Below are 22,899 nucleotides of genomic sequence, written 5' to 3'. Positions count from 1 at the left end.
TCATCAGGGCTGGCTGAGCCAATATTAACATATTATTATTAACTCAAGTCCATAGTTTACATTAGGGTTTACTCTTTGTGTTGTACACTCAATAGGTTTTGAGAAATGCATAATAGCATGAATCCACCATTATAGCATCATACAGAAAAGTTTCGTTGCCCTAAAAATCTCCCGTGCTCCACCTATTTATCCTTTCCTCTCTCTCTCCCTGTTGAGCCCCTAGGAACCACTGATGTTTTAAATGTTTCCATAGTTTTGCCTTTTCCAGAATGTCACATAGCTGGTCTCACGTTTGTTTAATTCCCTGCTCTAGGTTTGTTCCAAAAAGTCCAGATAAGTGAACTGTAGACAAGAAAGTCATTACTTTATAGTTTTTTTATCTTTCCAAGTTATAATTTATTTATTGAGGAAGATTAGCCCTGAGCTAACATCTGCTGTCGATCTTCCTTTTTTTGCTGAGGAAGATTGACCCTGAGCTAACAGCCGTGCCCATCTCCCTGTACTTTTTTTGTGGGATGCATGTCACAGCATGGCTTGATAAACGGTATGAAGGTCCATGCCCAGGATCCAAACCGGTAAACCCTGGGCTGCCAAAGCGGAGTGCATGAATTTAACCACTACGCTACTGGGCTAGCCCCTCTTTCCAGGTTATTTGTGAGTTAGATATGGCTGAAGAATCTTCTCTGGTTTTCTAAGATTGAAATGCTACATTTTTTTCCTAACTCAGCAGTGAGAAAACTATACAATATATACGAATGTGCAATATACTGCTTGGAATATTAACTTATGTTAATATGGTGCCTTACAATTTATAATAGCCATTTGCACAGGCATACACTAACTCTCATTGTATCTCACTGATTCTTGAAACCACCAAGTCAAAAAGGTTCTATTATCTTTACTTATTGAATGAAGCACATGGGGCAGAACGAGGACTCACATCCAGGTCTTCATATAGATAACATTTTTATCTGAACAATACAATATCTCTCACTCTAAAACTCCATTTATTTTATTATGAGATGTTCTTTATATATATAAACAAATAGAAAATAATACAATGATGATCTATATCTAGTTTTAACATGTTCTAATACTATATTTTGTTCATAGATACGCTTTGCCAATAACCAAATAAGTGCATTCTCACGGATTTCCTTCCTATCTTGAGGTTAATGCTAACATTTTTAAGATTTTTGTTATATAGATATATTGAGAGATTGATAGGTGTTAGGCAGGTAGGTAAGTTAGGTAGATAGATACAGTTATAGGTAGACATAGGTATAGGCACATAGTCATAAACATATTCTATTATTTTATAGACTTTGACGTTTTACACAAATTGTACCACCTCTTTTTTTTCGACTCGACATTATATGTTTTACAATGGAAGTAAATAGAAAGTAAATGCAGATTTAGATTATTCATCTTAACTGCTAAATAGTATTTGGTTGTAGCATCACCTTCAGTTTATTTTCCAGTTCTATTACTGAGAGTTAATGAGGTTGTTTTTACATTTTGAACATTACAGTATGAAATGTTTTATATTTCTTGTGCATGGGTCATATTTTTTCCAAATAGATAACTAGAAGTAGAATTTCTGGATTATAAAATATGTGGGCCTTCAACTTTATTAGGTATGGGAAGCTGCTCCTCAGACTTTTTAAATTTTGGCAATCCAACGGGTATCAGACTTTCATTGTTGCTTTAATTTGCATTTCCTTCGTTAGTAATGAGATTCAGCAATTTTTCATATGTATATTCATAATTCAAGTCTCTTCTTCATATTCTTTGGCCACTTTCCTTTGAGTTGTTTATCATTTGGGGTATTATTGTGGGGTTTGTTTATTTTGAATATTATTTCCTCATTAATAATATGTCTTATAAATACTTTTTCAGTCTGTGGTTTATATTTTCTCGACTGATTGATTATGTTTTAAAATATTAATATGGTAAAACGATATTTTGCTTGAGTTTTTTCAGGGGTTCTTAATCTCTGTTTCATTTAGTTTTGTTTAGGAAACACTTACTTATTTTGATGTCATAAAAATGTTCCTCAAGTATTTTAAAGCCAAATTTTCAAAATTTTGCCTTTCATACAGCCAAAATATCTTGTGAATTAGGCATTAAATTTTACCTCTGCTTTATGGATAGTCAGTTTTTCTCACATAATTTATTGAATAGTAATATTTTTCTTCATGAAGTATTAATGAAGCTGCTGTCATATAAAGAGATCTAATTTATTATTTTTTGTTTGTTTTGTTTTGTTTTTCACCTTACTATTGCATTTCACTTTAACCAGTGCCATACTGTTTGAATTAACATAACTTTATAATAACTGAAATAGTGGGGCCTCTATTAGCATCAACATCATCGTCATATAATTATTATTCAATTTGTGGGGTATTAATGGACCATTATTTTCATATGACCTTCTATATTAGTTTGTCAGCTATCATGAAAGGACAGTTCAGGATTTCATTAGGATTACATTAAATTAATGGACCCATTTGAGGAAATTACATTGAGTCTTCTATCCATGAATATGGTATGTCTCTCAATTTATTCCCATTGCTTTTATTTCTTTTAATTGTTTTATATTTTTCTTCATAAAAGGTCTATACAACTATTACTAAATTTACTTTTAGGGTTTCTCTGCTATGTTAACAAAATATAACATCTATAACTTATTACATTGTGTATAAGCATGTTATCTAATTTTATATCTTGGTTTTATAATGAGCCTTCTTGTTAATATCCTATATGTTCTAATAGTTAATCTATAGGGTTTTTATTTTTAATTTTACTATAGACAATTACTTACCAAAACCAGATAGTTTTGTTTATTCCTTTCAAATCTTTTTAACTTTTAGTTGTTGCTCTCATCGTCTTGTCTAGGACTGCCAGTGCACTGTAGAAGGGAAGCAGTGAAAGCAGCATCCCTTGGTCCTTACCTTGTGTTCTTCACTTTGAAAGGAATGTTTCCATGATTTTCTTATTTTTTAAAAAAGATGTTTCTGTAGGTTTTGGGGAAATTCTCTTTATCAGGTTAAGGAAGATCACTTCTCTTCTTTGCTGAGAGGTTTTGTCATAAACAGATGTTGAATCATTTTTTGAGGTATATATAAGGCTTTCACTTCAAAATGTTAAAAAATGCATATATTCCTGGAATAATCCCTACTTGGTCATGATATGTTTTCTGTATTTGCTTACTAACATTTTTAGAACATTTGTATATATATTTACTAAGTGATTTATTGATAATTTTGCTTCTCATTTGTTCAATCAAAATCTGTCTGATTTTGATATCTGGATTACACAACCTTGCAAATGTTTAGGGATCTTTGCTGATTCTTTTCTTAGATTCTGTAAGAGTTTTTGTAGCACAGGCATTATCCATTTTACAATGAAGTGTTAGCATTCATATATAAAATTATCTGGTCATGGAATGTTTTTGTGCATCGGGAGAAGGAGGGCACATTTTCACTTAATGCATATTTTCATTTCATTTCAATTAATATTCTAAATTAAATATTAATGGCTATAAGTACATTTAGATATTTTATATGTTTATTTCTCCTAAATTTATTTGCATTTAGTTGATAATTGTATTCTTATGCTTCAAAAAATGTCACTGTCATTTATCTATAATTTTGTCCCCTTTTCTATTCTAATGTTAATCTACGTATGTGTCTCTTTTTTTCCTTCATCAGTTTTGTTAGAGGTTAGCTGTTTTATTAGTATTTTCAGAGAACTAGTTTTGAGATTTGTGAATCCTCATTATTTTTTATTTTTCACTTCAATGTTATGTCATATGCTTATTATTGTCTTTGTTAAATTTATCTGAACAGATTCTGTTTTTTTTTTACCTAACTTCTTAAGTTAAATGCTTAGCTCATTACTTTTCAATCCTTATCCATACACATGCATTTAAGGCTGCAGATTTACTATGTAGCCATAATACATTAATTTGATATATGGTCTTATTATCTTACAGACTCTAAAATTTTTAATTTCTATTATAACTATTTCTATAGTCTGTGTATTAGTTCAAATATTTTTTTAAATATCCAAATTCAAGGTGTAGATTACTGTTTTGATATTGATATATAACAATTTAATTATGGACAGGGAGCAAGGTCTGTATGCTGATACTTTTATATTAGGTGAGATTTGTTTTGTGACTATATAGGCTATTACATCTGATAAATAGAGAATAAAGATTTTTATAAATGTTCCATATAAAAAGTGTGCATCCCTTATTATATTGGTGCAGCAATCCTTTATACATCCAGCCAATCATGCTTTGAAAACTATGTGGCTGTAACTTTGTTAATTGTTCTATATATTTTCTCTGTTAATTACTGAGATATGTTAAAGTTTCTCATATGATGTTAAGTTATCAATTTATCCTGGCAATACTATAACATTTTTCTTTGTCTCTTTTTAGACTAGTTCGTTATGTATTTGCAAGTTTGGACTTGCTATATCTGTCTGATTTTTATATAGAATATATAAAACAATTATTGCATATATCTTCATCTCAATTTTTTTTTCCTAAAGTCTTCCCTACTCTGATATTAATATAATTACTCCATCTATCTTTGGCTTGGCATTTCTCTGATACATATTTTCCCAGTATTGCACTTCCTTTTGCCATGCAACCCAGGGGGCGTCTTTGGCTTGGGGACAATTTTTATGCTAATTTATTGGCCTGGAGTTTCTATATTACAATAGCAGTGGAAATTCTGAGCTATGGTTTTTGATTTCTAAAGGCAGATTTTTTTCAACCAGAGCTTAGGTAGAAGAAAGCTTTCCTCCACGAGTGTATGAGTTTCTTTCTACTCTTCCTATTTCTACCTCATTGTCCTACTTTTATAAAAGGATATCAGTTACAACTCCCTGATCCTTAAAGGCACAAAACCATGTCCTTTGTCCCCATGTGAATGTTATATTCCAACTTTAATTTATAGGATCCATAACCTCCCAACACCAGGCAACTACAGGGCCAACTTTATTACTTATTTCTGATTTTTCATTCTGTCTTTATTGTTGCTTCTGGATATTTGAATTTCTTTTGTGATAGTTGATTTTTAAAACATATTTTCTTATATTTTCTATAGAGTTCCTAGACATTTGTTCCCGGATTCATAGGTTTGGATCCTAAGCATGGACCTATTCCACTCACCAGCCATGCTATGGAGGCATCCCACATACAAAACAGAGGAAGAGTGGCACAGATGTTAGCTCAGGACTAATCTTTCTCGCACACAAGAAAAAGATTTCAAATTATTTAATCCTGCCCTCTTCTACATCTTGAAGTCTAAGACTTGTATTAAAAATAAACACAGAGATCTAAGAAGGTGAAGACAACCTTTGCTCTGAAGAGGAAGCCATGGATTTTTCTAACTGACAGAAGGACTTTCTTATGTATCACTGGGCAAAGCCCAGGTCCAAATAGCAACGTATAGCATAGCAAAAAGCAGCTTTTCATCTATTCATTTATATCCCCACATGTGATAATGATCCTAATACATCTTGTTTTATATTATTCCATACCCATGTCTGAAAACACATATACATAGAATCTGTTTTCTTTCACTAGAAGCAGAACACTGATCACACTTTCAGTTTTAATAATGAATAGTGAATAATGAAATTGAATCTTGGATAAATTTTCACTCTCTTGATGCACCTATTGCTGTTGGCATTGTTCTTAATTTAAACGATTCATTGATAAGGCAATAGCACACTGCATAGCAATAACAATAGCAATCCTATTCTTTGGAACTTATCCCAAAAGAATAATTGATATCTTTGCAGTATAATCTATATCAATTACAGGAAATAACATAAATATCCCAAACAGGAAAATGACTTAGAAAATTGTGATAAAATATGTAGCTGTTAAAATGCAAAAATAACTTGTAGAATCATGAATACACTACAAGTGAAAAGAACAGAATACAAAGAGATACACATAGTGACTGAATTTAGGTAAAAATGTGTGTGTTTATGGACAAAATATTAGAAATGTGAGATTAATAAATGAAACAGAAATTGAGTGGGGAAAGCCTCCCCATATCTGCTGGGGTGAACTCTTGATGTAAAGAGGCTTGAGCAAAGCTTCACCCTTGGGGCATTTATTCCTCTCCTCCAAATTCCCCGGGTGGTGGAATCAAAACCAAAGAAGACCGTCTCTTCCTACTGCTGCACCTTATTTCATGGAATCCCTGAAATCTGAGGCTGCCTGGGGAATTAGCAGAAAATGAGGGTGGTTTAGAATCGTTCCATAGTACCTGGGGACACATTAACTCTCTCTCATACAAACCCAGGAAGATATAAACTAGGGCCTGAATTCAGCTCTGCCCTCCTATAAGTCGCAAGAAGGGTAGCTGATACCTCAGGGCAACATGAACTCCCAGAGTAAAATACTGAGATGTCTGAGGTTCAGAACCACATAAAAGAAAGTCAGCACAATGAATACTTATGCCACCCCAAGTAAACATATTGAAACCCACGGTACATGAATTTAATAATAAGCACTATAATTAAACTCAAGAGAAGGGATGTATTAGCAATAAGAAACAATCAGAAAGCATTTTTAAAAAGAGGAAATAAGAGGTATGGAAAATAGAACAATTGAAAGAAATATACCAATAGATAGGATGAGTAGATAGAGATAGTAAGTAATGGATAGAACTGAAAAACAAATTCCAGAGCTAAATCAGATTGAGAAAGTTTTCCAGAGAAAAACAGAAAAGCAGAAAGAGAGAAAATACAAAAATACAAGTAAAAGATATGATGAATAGAAATAGGAGTTCTAGAAAAAATGCCAGAAGAAGAAGAAAAAATAAATGGAGGAGAGAAAATATTTGAATAATAATAATAATTTGTCCAGTAAAAAGGGAAAACATATATATACTTTATAGTGAAATTTTAAAGTGTGAAAGACAAAGAGAAAAATTCTAAAAGTTCCCTGAGTGAAAAAAGCAAATCACTTACAAACAAACAAGAAATAGATTGATACCAAGCTTGTCAAAAACAACATGATACAGGAAGGCCATAAATTAATGTTGCTAAAGAAAAAAAATAGCAAGAGGAAATTTGAACCTAGAATGTTTGGTGACAAGGAAGTGAAGGCAATCTAAGTGTCCATCCTTGGTGTAATGGACATATAAAATGCGTAGTAAAGCCACTCTTTTAAATATTATATAATACCTAGAAACATGGAGTAAATGTACACATGACAGCAAAGATAGATATTAACCACAGGATGCTAAAAGAAAACAGTAAGAAAGAGAGTAAAATATACTGCTCAATAATATTTATGCAAATTAATCATTCATGTACTCAAAAACAATGGGTATTTTCTCCCTCTTTCCTTTCCCTTCCTTTCTCTTCCTGAGTGAGTCAGTCCTAAATCCATTAGACATGGTTGGCCAAGGTTAGAATCTCTGACAGTGGCAGTAAATAATGATGCCACTGTGGCCCAAAGCAAGGGGTCAAAGACCATGTGACAGAAAAAAGGCATCCCAATGGGTTGGGGTGGTCCAGCACAGGGTAGCACAGGGTATCACAGGGTATCAGGGCCCAAGCATGATGAATGTGTGCGTGTGAGTGTATGTCTGTGTGTGTGTGTCTATGTGTGTGTGTGAAAGTCTGCATATGGGGAGGAAAGCAACTCTTAGTTTAATGAGAGAAGTCATTAAAGCAGACTAAGGGCATCCCCACTTAGGACCTGACAACAGGTAGTATTGGAGCCTCGGGGAGTGAGGAAGTTAACTGTATTGTGGGCGGGGGGGGGGGGGGGGGCAGGCAGAGCATTTGATTTGGGTAGAAGAGCCCATGTGTGGCAGTGCCTGGCTTGGTTGTCAGAGCTATAATGGAGTGAGAAAGGCATTCTTGTGGAGGAGGGAGTAATGGCATCAACTAACTACACTCAAAGGAACTGATAATTGAAATAAAAATATTCAGGATAATGAAAAACAGATTTCTCACTGTCAGAGAAGGAATTTACAAACATGAAAAGAGTAAAAATCTATGTATTGATATGTACTTATGGTTTTATATAAATATATAAAGAAAGAAGTAACACTCCAGCAGCAATGAGCACATCTAGAATATACATATTGTTTTCTAGACACCTTTCTCCAGTCAAAGGAACGAAGACTTTGGAGAAATGGCTGATAACAAGGTTGGGGTAGGTAAATACAGGATGATTTGGTACATCTTGCTGTGTCAAAAACTAAGGAGATACTCAAAGAATAATGAGCATATGCCAAAGGACAGAGAACTCAGGTTGAAGTCGCTATTACTAGCTGACCTAAGACAATTTGAGTATCAAAATAAAAATAGGTTTGGATTATACCCTATTGAATAAATTAGGAATATAAATCCTAATTAATGTAGTAAACTGAACTGTATGAATAAGCAAAGGAACATACAAACAAATAGGAAAAAAAAAAGCTCTGCTGTACAGCAGAATGCCAAATAATAAAAGTAGAAGGGTTGATGAACTTGGAAGGTTGCCACTGGCATCATCTTGGTAATAACTACTTGGGCAAGAAGCATCAGTGAATGTTGAAACCAGTGGGTGGAGGTAGGAAGGGGTGGGGGCAGGATGCGTGCATGATTTCAAATGCTTATTGATTATAAAAGAAAGAAGAGTAACTTCAGTGAGGAGATCTGGTAGACATGACCTTAATCAAGTAATCAAAGTTAGTAATACAAGTAATGGGACAAATTGATATCCACAATGGGAAAAATACAGTCTCACTTCTATAATATTACTGCCAAACATGCAGAGTCTGGATTTACTCATGAGAAAACATCAGATAAACCCAGACTGGGGAACACTCCGAAGATAACTGGCATGCAATCTTCAAAGATGATAAAGTGATAGAAGTCAAGAAAAGACTGAAAGTGTTCCAGGTTGAAGGAAATGGGAGATCTGACAGCTCACAACACGTGGTCCTAGTTTAAATCTACGTGCTATTTAGGACATTACTGGGACAACTGGCAAAAGTTGAATGGGGCCGATGGAATACATGTAGAAATGTATGGGTGTTTAATTCCTGATTGTGATGCTTTCGCTGTTTGTGTAGGAGAATGTCATTGTTTGTTGGAGAATTCAGATGTGATAGTTTATCATGTCTATAGCTTGCTCTTGGGTAGTTGAAGAAAAAAGTTCTTTGTATTATTCTGGCAACTTTTCTATATGTCTGAATTTATTTCAAAATAAAAAATTACTTTTAAAATTAGAAAATCCTGGAGAACATTTAGATATAGTTTATTATTTAAAAAGCCGGTGCGTGTGTCTGTGTGTATATCTTGCTACTTTAAGAGAACATTTCCAGCTCACATTTGCCAAATGTTTTCTGTCTTTCATGTTTCAAAGTTTGATGGCAGCTTTAAATTTGAAATGTGAAGTTCAAAAGATTTCAAGATGAGAAAATGTGTTCTACTCAGAGAACATTTGTATTCAAATAGGGTGAGAAGTGTCAGAGCTAAGAGACATAAAAGTAGTTGCCTCTTTCTACTCTTTAATTTCACCATGCTCAGAGAAAAATATCTGCTACAGAAATTATGCTCCAGATATAATTCTGTCTTGAATTTTTGTTGCTATTATTAAAGCTTGGCTGGTTCTTCTTACTCCATAGCTAACAAAGTCCTATTTCCACCTGCCTTGTAAGCATAACCAGTATCTAGGAAAACATCCCAACCTTATTTAGAGGCATTTGAGGATGATTGCTGTTAACGCTGAGCCCCAATTCTAATAATTAAGCCTCTGTTGGTTTCTTAGGTACAGTTCTTCCCAGAGTTCTTAATTTTAATTGATTACTTGTCTCATTCCATGGACCTGTGAACCTTTCTTGGCTACCTGACTCTAGAATAGAACTTCTAGCATTGGGGCTCTGAATTGTTTTTTATTTTTCAATCTCCCTGTACCCTAAGGACTGAAATCTCCTCTAGAATCACAGTTTTAATGATTGGGGCTCTGTAATCCGCTAACATCTTCCCTACATGCCAACTGCTTGCCTAAATATCTGAGTATAAACTGCTTCTGGATTTGATGCCATCATAACTTGTATAGCTTTCTGGTTGATCCATTTTTCCATGTGGGATCTCTCTATTGCCAAATGTTTTTCTTTTTTTATTTTTTTGAGGAAGATTAGCCCTGAGCTAACATCTGCTGCCAATCCTCCTCTTTTTTTTTTTTTTTGCTGAGTAAGACTGGGCCTGAGCTAACATCCGTGCCCATCTTCCTCTACTTTATATGTGGGACGCCTACCACAGCATGGAGTGCCAAGCTGTGCCATATCCTCACCCAGAATCCAAACTGGCGAACTCAAGGCTGCCAAAGCGGAACATGTGAACTCAACTGCTGCACCACCAGGCCGGCCCCCACCAAATGTTTTTCTTAACCAACACTGTTGGTTGGCATTATATCCTTTAGATCAAGGGTCTTACTCAAAATATTTATCAACTGATATGGCATACATACTGACAAATCAGAATGGACTGGCAGCAAATAACTGGAATGTCCACATCAATGAATACAAACTGATATCAGACCTGTCACAGATACCATATGCTTCCTGCCATATTGAAATTTTATGCATTTCAGTCTATCCTCCAGTGAATGCCACCTTACATCAGGAACAGGGGTAATTTTAGCCTTAAAATCCAACTATATTCACTGTGTCCCACCTCACCTGAATCAATAGGGCTATGTCTTACCATATACTGCATATGACAATAACATCAGCTACAAGAAAATTTCCTTAAAGATTTTTATCTAACAATGACAATAATGAGTTTTCTAACACAAACCTTAAGAATTAATTTAAAGTTTACTGGAAATACAAGAGATAGAGGAACTGGTTGAATAAAATCACAAAGAAGCATCCCGCAAATCTAGAAAGTAGGACACACGCAGGAACAACTGACTTGATTCCATAGACAATTCAGCGTCAAAAGGAGAAAAAAGAGGATCACGTCAGATTAGAAGAGATGCAGTTTGTAGGCCTGGATTGGATCTTGGTTTGGGTAAACTCACTGTAAAAGATTGGAATGATTAGTAAAACTTAATATAATCTGTGTTAAGATAAAGTTTACTATCATAAAAAAGTGGAGATATTTATTGAGATAAACAAATTTCAAAATGATACGTGTAGCAGGATTTCATTTTGGTAAAAAAAATATCTATACTTATATATCATAAATCTAGTAAGATTTATATTAAGTGTTGATGGTAATAATTACTAGGTGATAGGAATGTGTTCTGAACTGAATTGTGTCCCTTCAAAATTCATATGTGAAGCCCTAACCTTGCAGTTTGGCTGTATTTAGAAACAGGGTGTTAATGAGGTAATTAAGGTTAAATGGGGCTTAAGGGTGGGACCCTAACCTGATAAAACTAGCATCTTTATAAGAGGAGGAAGAGACACCAGAGGTCTCTCACTTTCTCTGCGTGTGCACAGAGAGAAGACAGTCACGTGCAAGCCAGGAAGAAAGCTCTCAGCAAAAACCTACTTTTCTGGTCTCTTGAGCTTGGACTTCCCAGCCTCCAGAACTGTAAGAAAATAAATATCTGATGTTTAAGCCACCCAGTCTGTGGTATCTTGCTATAGAAGCCCAAAATGACTAATACAGAATGCATTGTTTTGTTTTCATATTTTTGCTCATCTCTCTTTTCTAATTCAATAAACATTAACTGCTTTTGTAATAATAGATATTAAATTTTAAAAAGAAAAGTAAAAGTATGCATTACTATTCTCCAAATCTGTCTTAGTACTATAAAATTTGGGTTCTGAAAAAGTGAGACTAGCATACAAACATTGAGTGAAAACTATTTGCTTGATCTCTTTCACCACATACTTTTAAGCTTAGTAGCTACCCCTGAGTCTCCAACACGCACATATACACATCCACATCCACGTGTGCAAGTACTCTTGTGAGCTTGCATGCATTTGGAAAAAATACTTAAAGTTTAATTAAATATTCTTTTCAATTAGTAAAATTATCTAAATATGAAGATATTTGAAGACTAAGAACCAGAAAAAAAATAACTTTTACCCTCTTCATATCCATTATATGGGTGAAAATTGATTAACAGATTTTCCACATCTTTCTACCAAACCATTCTACAAATCACAAGTCATCAAAATAGTCAGCAGACTAATCAACTGCAACACTATCAGTGTTGCATATTTTTTCCATTTGCCCATCCATACTTGTTTTCACCCTTCACCTAGCCTGTGCTCCAGGGGTTGATCTCCATGGACTCCATCTGTCCGGCTCCTTTAGTCTGGGCTTCAGGTTGGGTTTAGCCAATGGAAGGCATCAACAAGTGATCAGTAGGTTGGGTAAGAGAAAGATTGGAGTATTTATTTTCCATCACCCTCCCTGGCTAGTTGCTCACTGGCAGTGACTACATTCCTTGATTGAAAGCCACAGCTCCTCTCATAATGCCCTCTCTTACACCTCAAGGATGTGCCAGTTCCTGTAACTACTCTCTCTTCTTGTCTCTTCAGGTTTAGGAGTAGTAACAATTGTAGCCTTGGGGTAGTTCACCATTTCTTTTCTGTTTTCCTTTACTCATGTACACCTCGTGCATAGGCCCTTGACTAAACTCCCTTGAACTGAAAAATTTTTAGTGTATTAGAATATACAAATAAAAAATTGACAGAACTACAAGGTAAAATAGACAATCATCATAGTGGGAGATTTTAACACTAATAATAAAATATAGAATATTTGAACAACCTGATTAGGGAACTTAGTTTAAATAGATATTTATAGAAGTCTACACTTGACAACTATACAATACACATTCTTTTCAAATACCCATGAAACAGCAATCATATCCAGGGCTATAAAGGAGACATCAAAGAAATGAAATCATATAGAAATAAAGTGGAAACAACACATTCTAATGAAAATCCAAGTTGCCAAATTCTGCCTGAGAAGAATGTGATACCGCAATGCCAGGTAGCATGTGAGTGCCTAAAGCATGGCAGAGGGAGTCAGGAGAGGCTACTTCCAACTTGAGTAGAACCCTAAAGGACTTTTAATGGAGGAGATGACATTTACCCTGAGCTTTAGAGGATGCTGGGGCTTTACAACTTATAGTCACAAACATGTAAGACATATCTGGATAACACTGAATAGAATAACAGGGAGAGATACTGGATACATGAAAGAAATAGCAGAATACTGAACTAGAAATGCAGTAAGGAATTCGGCAGTTTCTAGCTTAGCAAATGACGACATCAGCCCATTGTGAAAAAAGTATCATCAAAATACACAGATATGGTATGCTCTAAAGGATTTTATCATATGTATAAACTACAAAGTTTAGTTGGAGCTTCTGTAATTTGGAAGGAGCGACAGGTACTTGAGAAATAATGTGATAAGAATATAAGAAACTGAGAAACATTGAAAGTTGGTAAACACTTGTTAAAGTAATTTTGCTTAAAATTGCACATCTCAGGCTGTCTTTAGGTCTTTAGCAAACAAAACAAACAAAACTCTAGACTGAATCTAAGCTGAATCATTTCCTAAAATCAAAACAGTCAAGACAGAAAGCTGGAAACTTGAGAAGTCCTGGGTGAATGATCTGTGTCACCCTTGGTAAACTCAACCTTCACTCCCCAGGAAACAGAGAATTGACTGTACTTTCTATGGACTTTGGACAATAGGTTTCCCACCTATGTTCACTCTGTTTAAGACCCTTGATGAAGAGTCTTTCAAAGTGATTGTCGGAAGCTTTTTTTTCTTTTGTCTGAGGACTTCAGAACGGCAGCTCATGAAGGCCGATCTTTAGTTCTACGGATTACTCTGTCATCAGCTTCCAGCTCAGACTCCTAGGTTCACTGTGCAACTGGCTACTTGAAGAGTCATAACTTTGGGGTGTCACCATTGCACAGTTTAGTGACTGCTAACATCCAGCTCCCATTTGTCACAACACTGATCAGTCTTCCCTAAAGTAGTTTAGCTCACTGAACTTTTTTGTATAGAGTGGCCACTATATCTATATGTATGCTATATAGAAGTTGTCTGAACAAATTAAATTGGCCCCTATGTTCTTCTGGATATTTCCCTCCATGTTGATGGCTAGAAGTTATTAAAGCCCACCCTGCTCTAAAACAAGTTATCAATTCTTTTACTTTTTTTAGGCCTACTAAGGAATTCTCTCTTTCGGAGGGCCCAAAATGGGCCATACCATATCACATCCATACCACTCCATTACTACTTGAGATATATATATCAATATATATATTCATATACATGCACACATACACATATGGATATCTCAAGACATTCTTTAACCAGAATAGCATAATGTTCTACTAGATTTTCCCACATATAGCAACTTTGGGGTCACTCTGAACAGGTTGATTAGTCTCATACATAACAAAAAATAATGCTGGAGTCCACTGTACTAACATCTCTTGTTCATGGATATTTTCTGAAAAGTTAATATGTAGTATTTACCAATAAATTTTAACATAACCACAATTTGTGGACATGCTCAATACATCTTTTTAAATCTCTGCTCAAGAAATGATAAAAATGCATACTTTCAAGTAGATGTTAACAAATTAAATATATATATTCATTTGAAAAGATACGATCCAAATTTCTAATGTGAAAAAGTCATCACTGATGACGTTAAGTTTTATACATTTTTTCTATTCATCAAAAGTGATTCAAACATATTAAAATTATTTTAACTTCATTCATTTATATTTTTCATCCTAAAATACATTAATGCATTTTACACTTTGTCCTCTCCTTTTTTCACAACATTCATGGTTTTGAGCCACAAGCTCAGACTGATATCTGAAAATTCAAATTTCCATGTTCTGATTGACTTTCCAGGACAAAGACCGACAACATGTTAGATCGATGGGTAAGACCTACAAAAAGTAAGACGATGAAAAATGAAATGGAGTCAATATTCAATTATCTAATCAATGTGAACAATCCATATATATTTAAGCAAGAACTTTTCTCCTACTTATTTTTCTATTCCTCATACAATTTTCTTAGTTCTCTCAGGACTTTTCCTACAAATGTCCTGGTCTCTAATTCACTTCATTGGGTCTATTTCATGAACGTAATATTTAATTCCTTTGTTTAGTTTAAGTTTTATGGTCTGCATCGCTTAGGTACCTTTTGGTAGTGAGCAACTGAAAATCCAACAATAAATTAACTGGAAAAAAATGAGAATATATTGACTCATATATATGGCCAATTCAGTAGATTTGTTTTCAGATATGACTTTATTTAGGGCTCAAATTATGTGAACAGGAGCCTCTCTTCTCTCTCCCTTTATCTATCTCTTTCTCTATTTTTATGTTCTCTCCATTATCCACTTACACCTTCCTTGTGTTGGCTCCATTTTCAGGTAAGCTAAACTCTCAAGGTCCCAAGAAGACTACCGAAAGATCCCAGGGCTACATGCTTTCTTGTTCAGCTCTAGTATTAAAGTGAGTCAGTGCTCAAACAAAGTCCAGAAATTGAGTCTTGGCCCTATTTGGCCAGCCTTAGATCATCCTTGAACCAATCATCATAATATGGTTGATGTGAAATGCCAATAGACTTGAGTTAATCAAGATCTATTTCTAGAGCTTGAGATGTAGTTAAACCTATTCGTACTATATTACGGGAAAATGTTGGCAACAGTTCCAAAAGCAGAAGGGGAAAAGGGATGCTAAGAAAGCAAATATGATCAGCAAATTCCACTACATTGTTGTCTGGACTTTAGAGAATTCTTAATTCAGTGTACATAAAGGATTAAATGGGTAGTAAAATAATTAGTTGATTTGCACACATATTTAATATTCTCCTGTCCAAACTTCTGAGTAAAGATTTTCCTGCACTAAAGCTCAGGTCTATACTTAGAAAATACAACAGTAAGATATAGTTATAATACAATTTAAATTATTTTTTAATGCATAAACTATAAGCATTGCTCTTGGTGCTCAAAAATATAGCACCTCATTCTATATGCTTTTCATGTCCCACCCTGATACATATCACAGTGAGTAACTAAAGTGTTTCATGTGTTTATGAGAAAACTTAGAAGTTAATTATCTTAGCTGTATTCAGCAGCATTATTGTCCAAACAGTGGGGTAAAGGGTCATTATCCTGCATTTAAATTTAGTTTAAATTTAACAAATCACTCACAGTGCTTAATCAATTGGGAAATCTAAATGTAAATTTAAGAAAGGTGAAAGAAGGATGCATTATAACATGAAATGTCTTCTCTAGTTAAATATATCTGTCTGAAGTTTTCTATAACCAATAATTACTATATCCATGAGAAAAACTTGATATGGCATAATTCCTTAGAAAGCAGGTCTATCTTGTTGCTTCTTTAACACTAGAGTTGTAAACAGGTTTCAATATGTATCTCAATTTTTCTTCTAAGCTTCATACATGTTGCTAATTTATTGTGGAGATACAGCTGGAGAGTGCCATCTTGCTTTGCTATGCTCTTGTTACGCCAAAGTGTAATGTATTGGAGAGGAAATTGATAGTTTTTTGATAAAAAAAGATACTTGCTAATCTAACATTTTACAGTATACAAAAGTACTTGGACATACATCATACTTTGATTCTCAGAACAATTTGAGATAATGGAAGGTTAGATATCCTTCTGTACATGCAGACATCCAGGCTTCCAGTAGGGAGGTGACATCAGAACAGTCATGGAGCTAATGTGGGGACTATCAGCATGTTGAGGGCAGAAATGTAGCTGGAACACATCAGGACCTCTGAATATTTATTGAATTAACCAATGAATTAATTAAATCTGGTCCAGTGCTTTCCTTACAACTAAACTATTACTACAGTGGTTTTTGCATATTTTAACAAATAGAACCCATGATCAATTTATGGAGCTCAGAACAGAAAACAGAAAAAATAAGCTCCTTGCAGTCTGCTTTGATCCTGCTTTGAAGACATAGGCTTATTCCTGTTTTCTACATTTCCCACTTTGCTCAATCGATAAGTAGTTTAGGGCTCTCAATCTATAGGACTTTGAAAAGTGTCTGTTTCTAACAGAGGGCCACACTGAATGTGCTCAGGTTTTTTAGACTTCTTCAAAACAATTTTTTTGTATACTTTTGTTATCAAGAGAAAAACAGATGTGATCAAACAAGGGTAGTTGGGCCTCCAGGTCTGGACACAAAAAACAGAGCCCTCAAGTCGAATTTCACAGCAACCAGATACAAATTTAACAATATGTAAAGAGAGTCTGTTCTTTAGAATTCTAATGCTGAGGCTGGAGGCAGAAATAAGATGCAGTCCATGGCTTTCATCCCACCATAGGTAGCTTAACGACTTTAGTTTTATCCTATGTGGTCCAACAAGGCCTGACACACTGCACTGCAGTACAAGAAGCATCTCTCGGGCGATGATGTGTAAAGACAGAGGGATTTTTTTAGTCAATTGCTGGAATTAGGCTTTAATGCTTTCTACTAAAAGACTTCATACCCCAGATAGCTGACTGCTATCCACTGAATCTTGGCAGGCAACAAGACTGCTGAAGCTGAAACCGGGAAGCTACGCTAAGCAGATTGTCATGAATGTACAAAATGCTTTATTTGTAAAGCTGCTTTTCCTTGTTGCAGTTCAAAATGCTTTTCTTCTTTTTTTAACCTCTCAGTTTGGTCAACTGTGAGTCTTTATCAAAATTACTTTCCAAAATGTCCCTTAAAGAGCCAAAGGAGAGAAATAAATGCTCACCTCATCAAAAATAAATGTTTTCTTGGAGGATAATCCTAAACATGTCAGTTTAGGAGATTAAAAATGATCATGGTCCTTACAAAAGCTACAAGACACACAGAAAGCCATTAAATACTTTACCATTATTTGGAAGTTCTAGAGGGCTACAGACACCATTTTTGGTTCTATCTTGCGGTGAAGAGATCAGTTTTGCAACGAGAGATGCTGAGATGGGCTGCACAAGGAGAGAGGTGAGGTCTGACCGGTTTTGCCTAAAGCTTCCATCTGTATTCAAAAGAGAAATGAACAGAATCTTTAGTAAACAGAAATTAAAAACACTTGAAGGAAGTTTTCTGTAACAAGTATTTAAATATGAGCGGTAAGTATATTTTAGTTCATTTCTTTGTTTATTCCTTAGTTATACTCTGCCTACTTATTTAAAATGATTTGAGGTACCTCATAATAAAAATTCAGTCCAAATACTATTATGTATCCTAGTTAATGATGGCAGATTGTACACATGCATTTACCTCCATTCTTCCATAAAACTCCACTGAAATGATAACAAGGAATAAGAAAGCATAAATCCACAGGGGCCAAGAGAATAAGACACAACAGCAAAAAAGATTCTAAAAGCTGGAAAGCAGATGCATAAGTGTCAACTGATACAACAGACCCAAGGAGACCAAAATCTAAGCCAGCAGGGGGAGGAAGCTGAGAAGCAATGCAGTTTGTACCACAGAGCCCGGAAAGGTTTAGGAATTGGCAACACCAGCTATCTATTAAAGGAGGGGTGAGGGAGAGGCTGGAAACAGGAGGATTTGATGAAATTCTGACTGTGAAGGGGTCTCTCCTCCTGAACCCCTCACTCACCCAGTCAATGTGAACAGTGCTTATTATAACCTCCCACCACCTTCCCTCCAGCAGGAAACTGAAAGTGGGATGCTGAATCGGGAGCCACCAGACACGGTGAAGGGTAAGGCTTATATTTAAAATGGGATGGTATCACGATTGCTGAGACTCTTCAGATGTTTTACTCTCTTGGAGCCCAGAATCTTTTCTTCCAGGCAGGGCAATGGAACATTCATTTGTAGTCAGTTTGACCAGGTCAATGGGGAATATATAAAAATACCAAAAATCTGGAAGTCTACCAACAAAACAACTCACTCAAGATATCTTACATTAAAACCCATCAGTCAATAAATTCCACCATATACAGAACTTCAAATCAATGTAATTTTGCCGTTCTTAAGTAGGAGCTCTCAGCCAAGGACAATTGTAAGATAGAGCATGTGCTGCAAACCTAGCGAGGATAAGAGTAGGAGGTCAGGAGGCTGGGGGAGAGAGGTGTCCGGGAAGATAAAAATAATGAGAATACTAGATGTGTGCTAATGTGATGAGAGAATATTTACAGTAAGATCAAAGAGTTAACATTTGAAGAGGTTCTAGACATACAGAAAAATAAGAAATCTATAAAATGAGACAATTATTAGCTTCAAAGGGAGCAAAAAGTTCTTCGAGAAGGAAATGTAATCAGCGGATGATGTGAATAATACATACATAGTCATAATAATATAAGTAACGACTATTTAACACAAAAAGTGGTATCATTCTTTAGGAAAAAGGAGAAAAGAGCAAAAGTCAGAGATGAGGCTACATGGAGATTTGCAAAAGAAAATTAAATCTTTATCTTCCATAGTGGTAAGTCAATATTATGGATAAAACTGAAAAACGAATTCAATTTTTAAGCATGCTCTTGAGAGACAGAGAGGTAAATGTAGAAAGTAGGTTACAACTAAAAATGTTCAAGGCAATTAAGTATTTGCCTTTGGGAGAGAGAAAGGGGCGAGAAGACACAGGGAAGGACCGGAGAAGGTGACGTGGTTTTACAAATGAAGCTTCGTAGAAATATTTGACTACTTATATTCACCTATAACTTTGAAAAAATAAAAATTAAATAACAACAAAGAGAGAAAACAGCTATGATAACACATGTAAGAGAAAAATAAACAAGTACTCAGAGTAAAGAGAGTGGAAAAAATTAAGCTGTGCTTAAGGAAAGAACTAAATACTTCTTCAGTTTATACATTTATACTGACTCAGAAAAGAAAATACACAACAGAATGATTCTATCAGGCAGCCAATAATGTTTGTGAACCCAGAAGTATGTCTTTCAGAACTTTTATTAGGGAAAGTAATTGCTAAAGGTTTTCTCAGAATTTAATTCGATAGGACTGCAGGGGGTGCAGAGCTCAAAGATACTGGTACCCAGGCTCCAGGAGGCAGATTATAAATGAGAAAATATGTTACAGAAGTATTTCCTTAATTTGTCATCTGGAAAACCACAAGGCTGAAAAATGATATTTGGCTTAGGCCTGCAGCAGCTACAGAAGTCATGGCTTTGAAGAAAAAATAATAAAGATGTAAGCTTAGGATCAGTTTTGTTATAGAAGCACAGTGCTGGTCTCCTAATTTAGTATGAACCCCTTTTATACAGATATATGACAGTGCATTTTTGACCACCGTGTAGTTCATTGCCTCCTAACCTTTTTTATGTCATAGGACTGAGACTAGCTATATAATTTGCAGGGCCCAGAGTAAAATGTGGGACTTCTTGTTCAAAGAGTATGAAGAATTTCAATGCGGCAATAGTAGAGAATTACATCAATTGTGGGCCCTTCTGAGTGCGGGCCCTGTGCAGCTGTACAGTTTGTATGCCCATGAACCAGGCCCTGCGTGGTTCACAGAGAAAATGCTAGTAGTCACGCAGCCCGCTGAGGTGAACTGAAGGGGATTTTCAGACCACAAGGAAGCTGCTCTCAGCTACAAGTGACCTGCCCTGAGTCCCTGCTGCTCCAGGCTGCACCTGGGGCCCTTGAGATTAACATCTCAAGGCACAGAGAGTGTGCCTAAGCACACCAGCTGGGAAGCCCTGATATAGCCATCTCCGCTTCTCCCGGCATGTACTTTCTCCCTCAGCCATTACCTGTGGAACTTTAGTCTACAAGGGACAATGAAAGAGTATTTACGGGAAAGGTGCAATCTGTTATTTTGAAGTTTTCATGGATGTTAGGTGCTGACACATTACCATCACAAAATGAAACTCCTTATAATGCTGCATGATTTCATCTCTCCCCAGTTCAAATACTGAACTCTTTCACTTGCCATTCAAGGCCCCTCACAGTCTTAGACCTTATATCGCCAATATAATTTCCTATCATTCTTCTCCATACATGTTATGCTGAAACTTAAGCTGTCCCGTACACATTCTGTGATTTACATCCTCCGTGTTTTCTTTAAGCCATTCCTTCTATTTTACTTGCTCTTCTCATGCATCATATCCTGTCTGAATGACACAATCCCTTCAAAGACTAACTCACAAGTCACTTTCTGCACCTTTTTGGCAGGGCTTGTTATTTCTAATTAAAGCCACGATGTAAAAACACTGTTTTCCCCCTCTAAACTCTAAATTCTTTGAAAACAAGGACCAAGATTTCTACATCATTGCATAACACACAACGCCTAGTACACTGCTGGGAACATAAGAGAAGCTCAACAATTAATGGAAAAAAGAAAGAATGAATCAACAATTCTTTGAAAGATGGTTTCAATGCCTCTATCTTGCTGCTTTTCTGAATGCCTAGAAGATGGAACAGGGGTACAACCGAAGAATGAATTATAATTCTCTTAATCCTACACTTGTTCTACATTTGTGCTCTCTCCCCAGCTAACTACCCTCCCACAGCACACCTATCACATAGGTTTTCAAAACCCATCCATCCCCATCCACTCACTGATTAACCTTGCTCTAGAATTACCTTTTGCGGTTAAAAGAAAAAGTATTTCTATAAATAAACTCATATTTGAGATATATTTATCTGTTAATAAAAAATCAATAACTGTATTCTTTTTTCTCTAGAATGCTCCATTAAGCATATGGAACAATTCATTTAAAAGTTAAATATGAGTGAATCCTAAACCATAATTGAACATGCCCAAATTTTCGATTTTTTGTGCTGCATGACTAATAGACTTGCATTAGTTTTGAAACATCCAAAGTAAGAGGTTCATTAATTTTTCACCTTCAGCTTAATGGAAATTTGACAAACAGTTCAACTCTGAGAGCAGATACTAAAAGCAGGACTTTACAGGACACTGAGATTAAATTATAGACAAAAAATGTTAAAAAACATTTATTGAAGAAGAGCTGGGAGAAGAATTTTTTCTCCTATTATTGAGAGACTTTGAATAAAATCAAAGACGTGTACCATTTTTATCCAGATATATTTTAAAAACTATCTAGGAACTACAAGAACCCGTTAGATATAGAGTCCCAAGTTTGATTCCATCACTGACTCACTGTTTGAAATGTAACACATAAATCATATCACTATGATAATATTGTCATCCCCTCTACTATTCCTGAACAACAAGATGATACTGGAGGCACTTCATTAGATCAGACGTCTTGAGTCTGAACCACAATTGGTGAAATTTAGAAGAAATGAGGTTAAAAATAAGTAAAATGTTTTCTTTTTTTTTTGAGGAAGATTAGCCCTGAGCTAACTACTGCCAGTCCTCCTCTTTTTGCTGAGGAAGCCTGGCCCTGAGCTCACATCCGTGCCCATCTTCCTCTACTTTGTATGTGGGACGCCTACCACAGCATGGCTTGACAAGTGGTGCCATGTCCGCACCCAGGATCTGAACCGGCAAACCCCAGGCCGCCAAGAAGCAGAACGTGCGAACTTAAGCGCTGCTCCACCGGGCTGGCCCCGTAAGATGTTTTCTAATTGTACATATTTAACAGCCTATGCATTATGCTTTTTCAAATTGTTGATGCTCATTTCAATCACATCTGGTTATGTGTATAAAGAAAAAATGAACGCTCTGTTAGCCGCCAGCACGTTTTTTGTGTAGCAAGATGGAATTCTTTTGAACTCAAATTAAAAGTCAGTGTATATAGCAAGTGCTGATTACCCAGAGTATCAGGAAAGATAAACCTCCAGAGACTAGAAATCTTAGACACTGGGATCCTCAGAATTAAGGCACCAAGTGGTGATGTGAGGTAAAAAATATGTTGGTAAATAAAGTCAGAGGGGCCTCATGTGGATCCGTGATGACAATTTGCTGCCACTGTGGAGGAGACTACAGTTTTT

The 22,899-nt window shown here is 35.5% G+C and overlaps 1 protein-coding gene across 10 annotated transcripts in view; it reads right to left on the bottom strand.

The window, feature by feature from the left end:
• NAALADL2 (N-acetylated alpha-linked acidic dipeptidase like 2) overlaps nucleotides 1-22,899 on the bottom strand; it is a 1,266,186-nt gene that overhangs the window by 322,856 nt on the left and 920,431 nt on the right. For all 10 annotated transcript variants that reach the window (XM_070582377.1, XM_070582380.1, XM_070582376.1 and 7 more), the window contains one exon: nucleotides 17,885-18,028. In XM_070582377.1, the coding sequence (XP_070438478.1) occupies nucleotides 17,885-18,028 (144 nt within the window). The remainder of the gene's footprint in view (nucleotides 1-17,884; nucleotides 18,029-22,899) is intronic.

The sequence above is a fragment of the Equus przewalskii genome, chromosome 18 (assembly GCF_037783145.1).
Source record: "Equus przewalskii isolate Varuska chromosome 18, EquPr2, whole genome shotgun sequence".
Classification (NCBI taxonomy): domain Eukaryota; kingdom Metazoa; phylum Chordata; class Mammalia; order Perissodactyla; family Equidae; genus Equus; species Equus przewalskii.
This window is presented reverse-complemented; position numbering and strand designations above follow the sequence as displayed.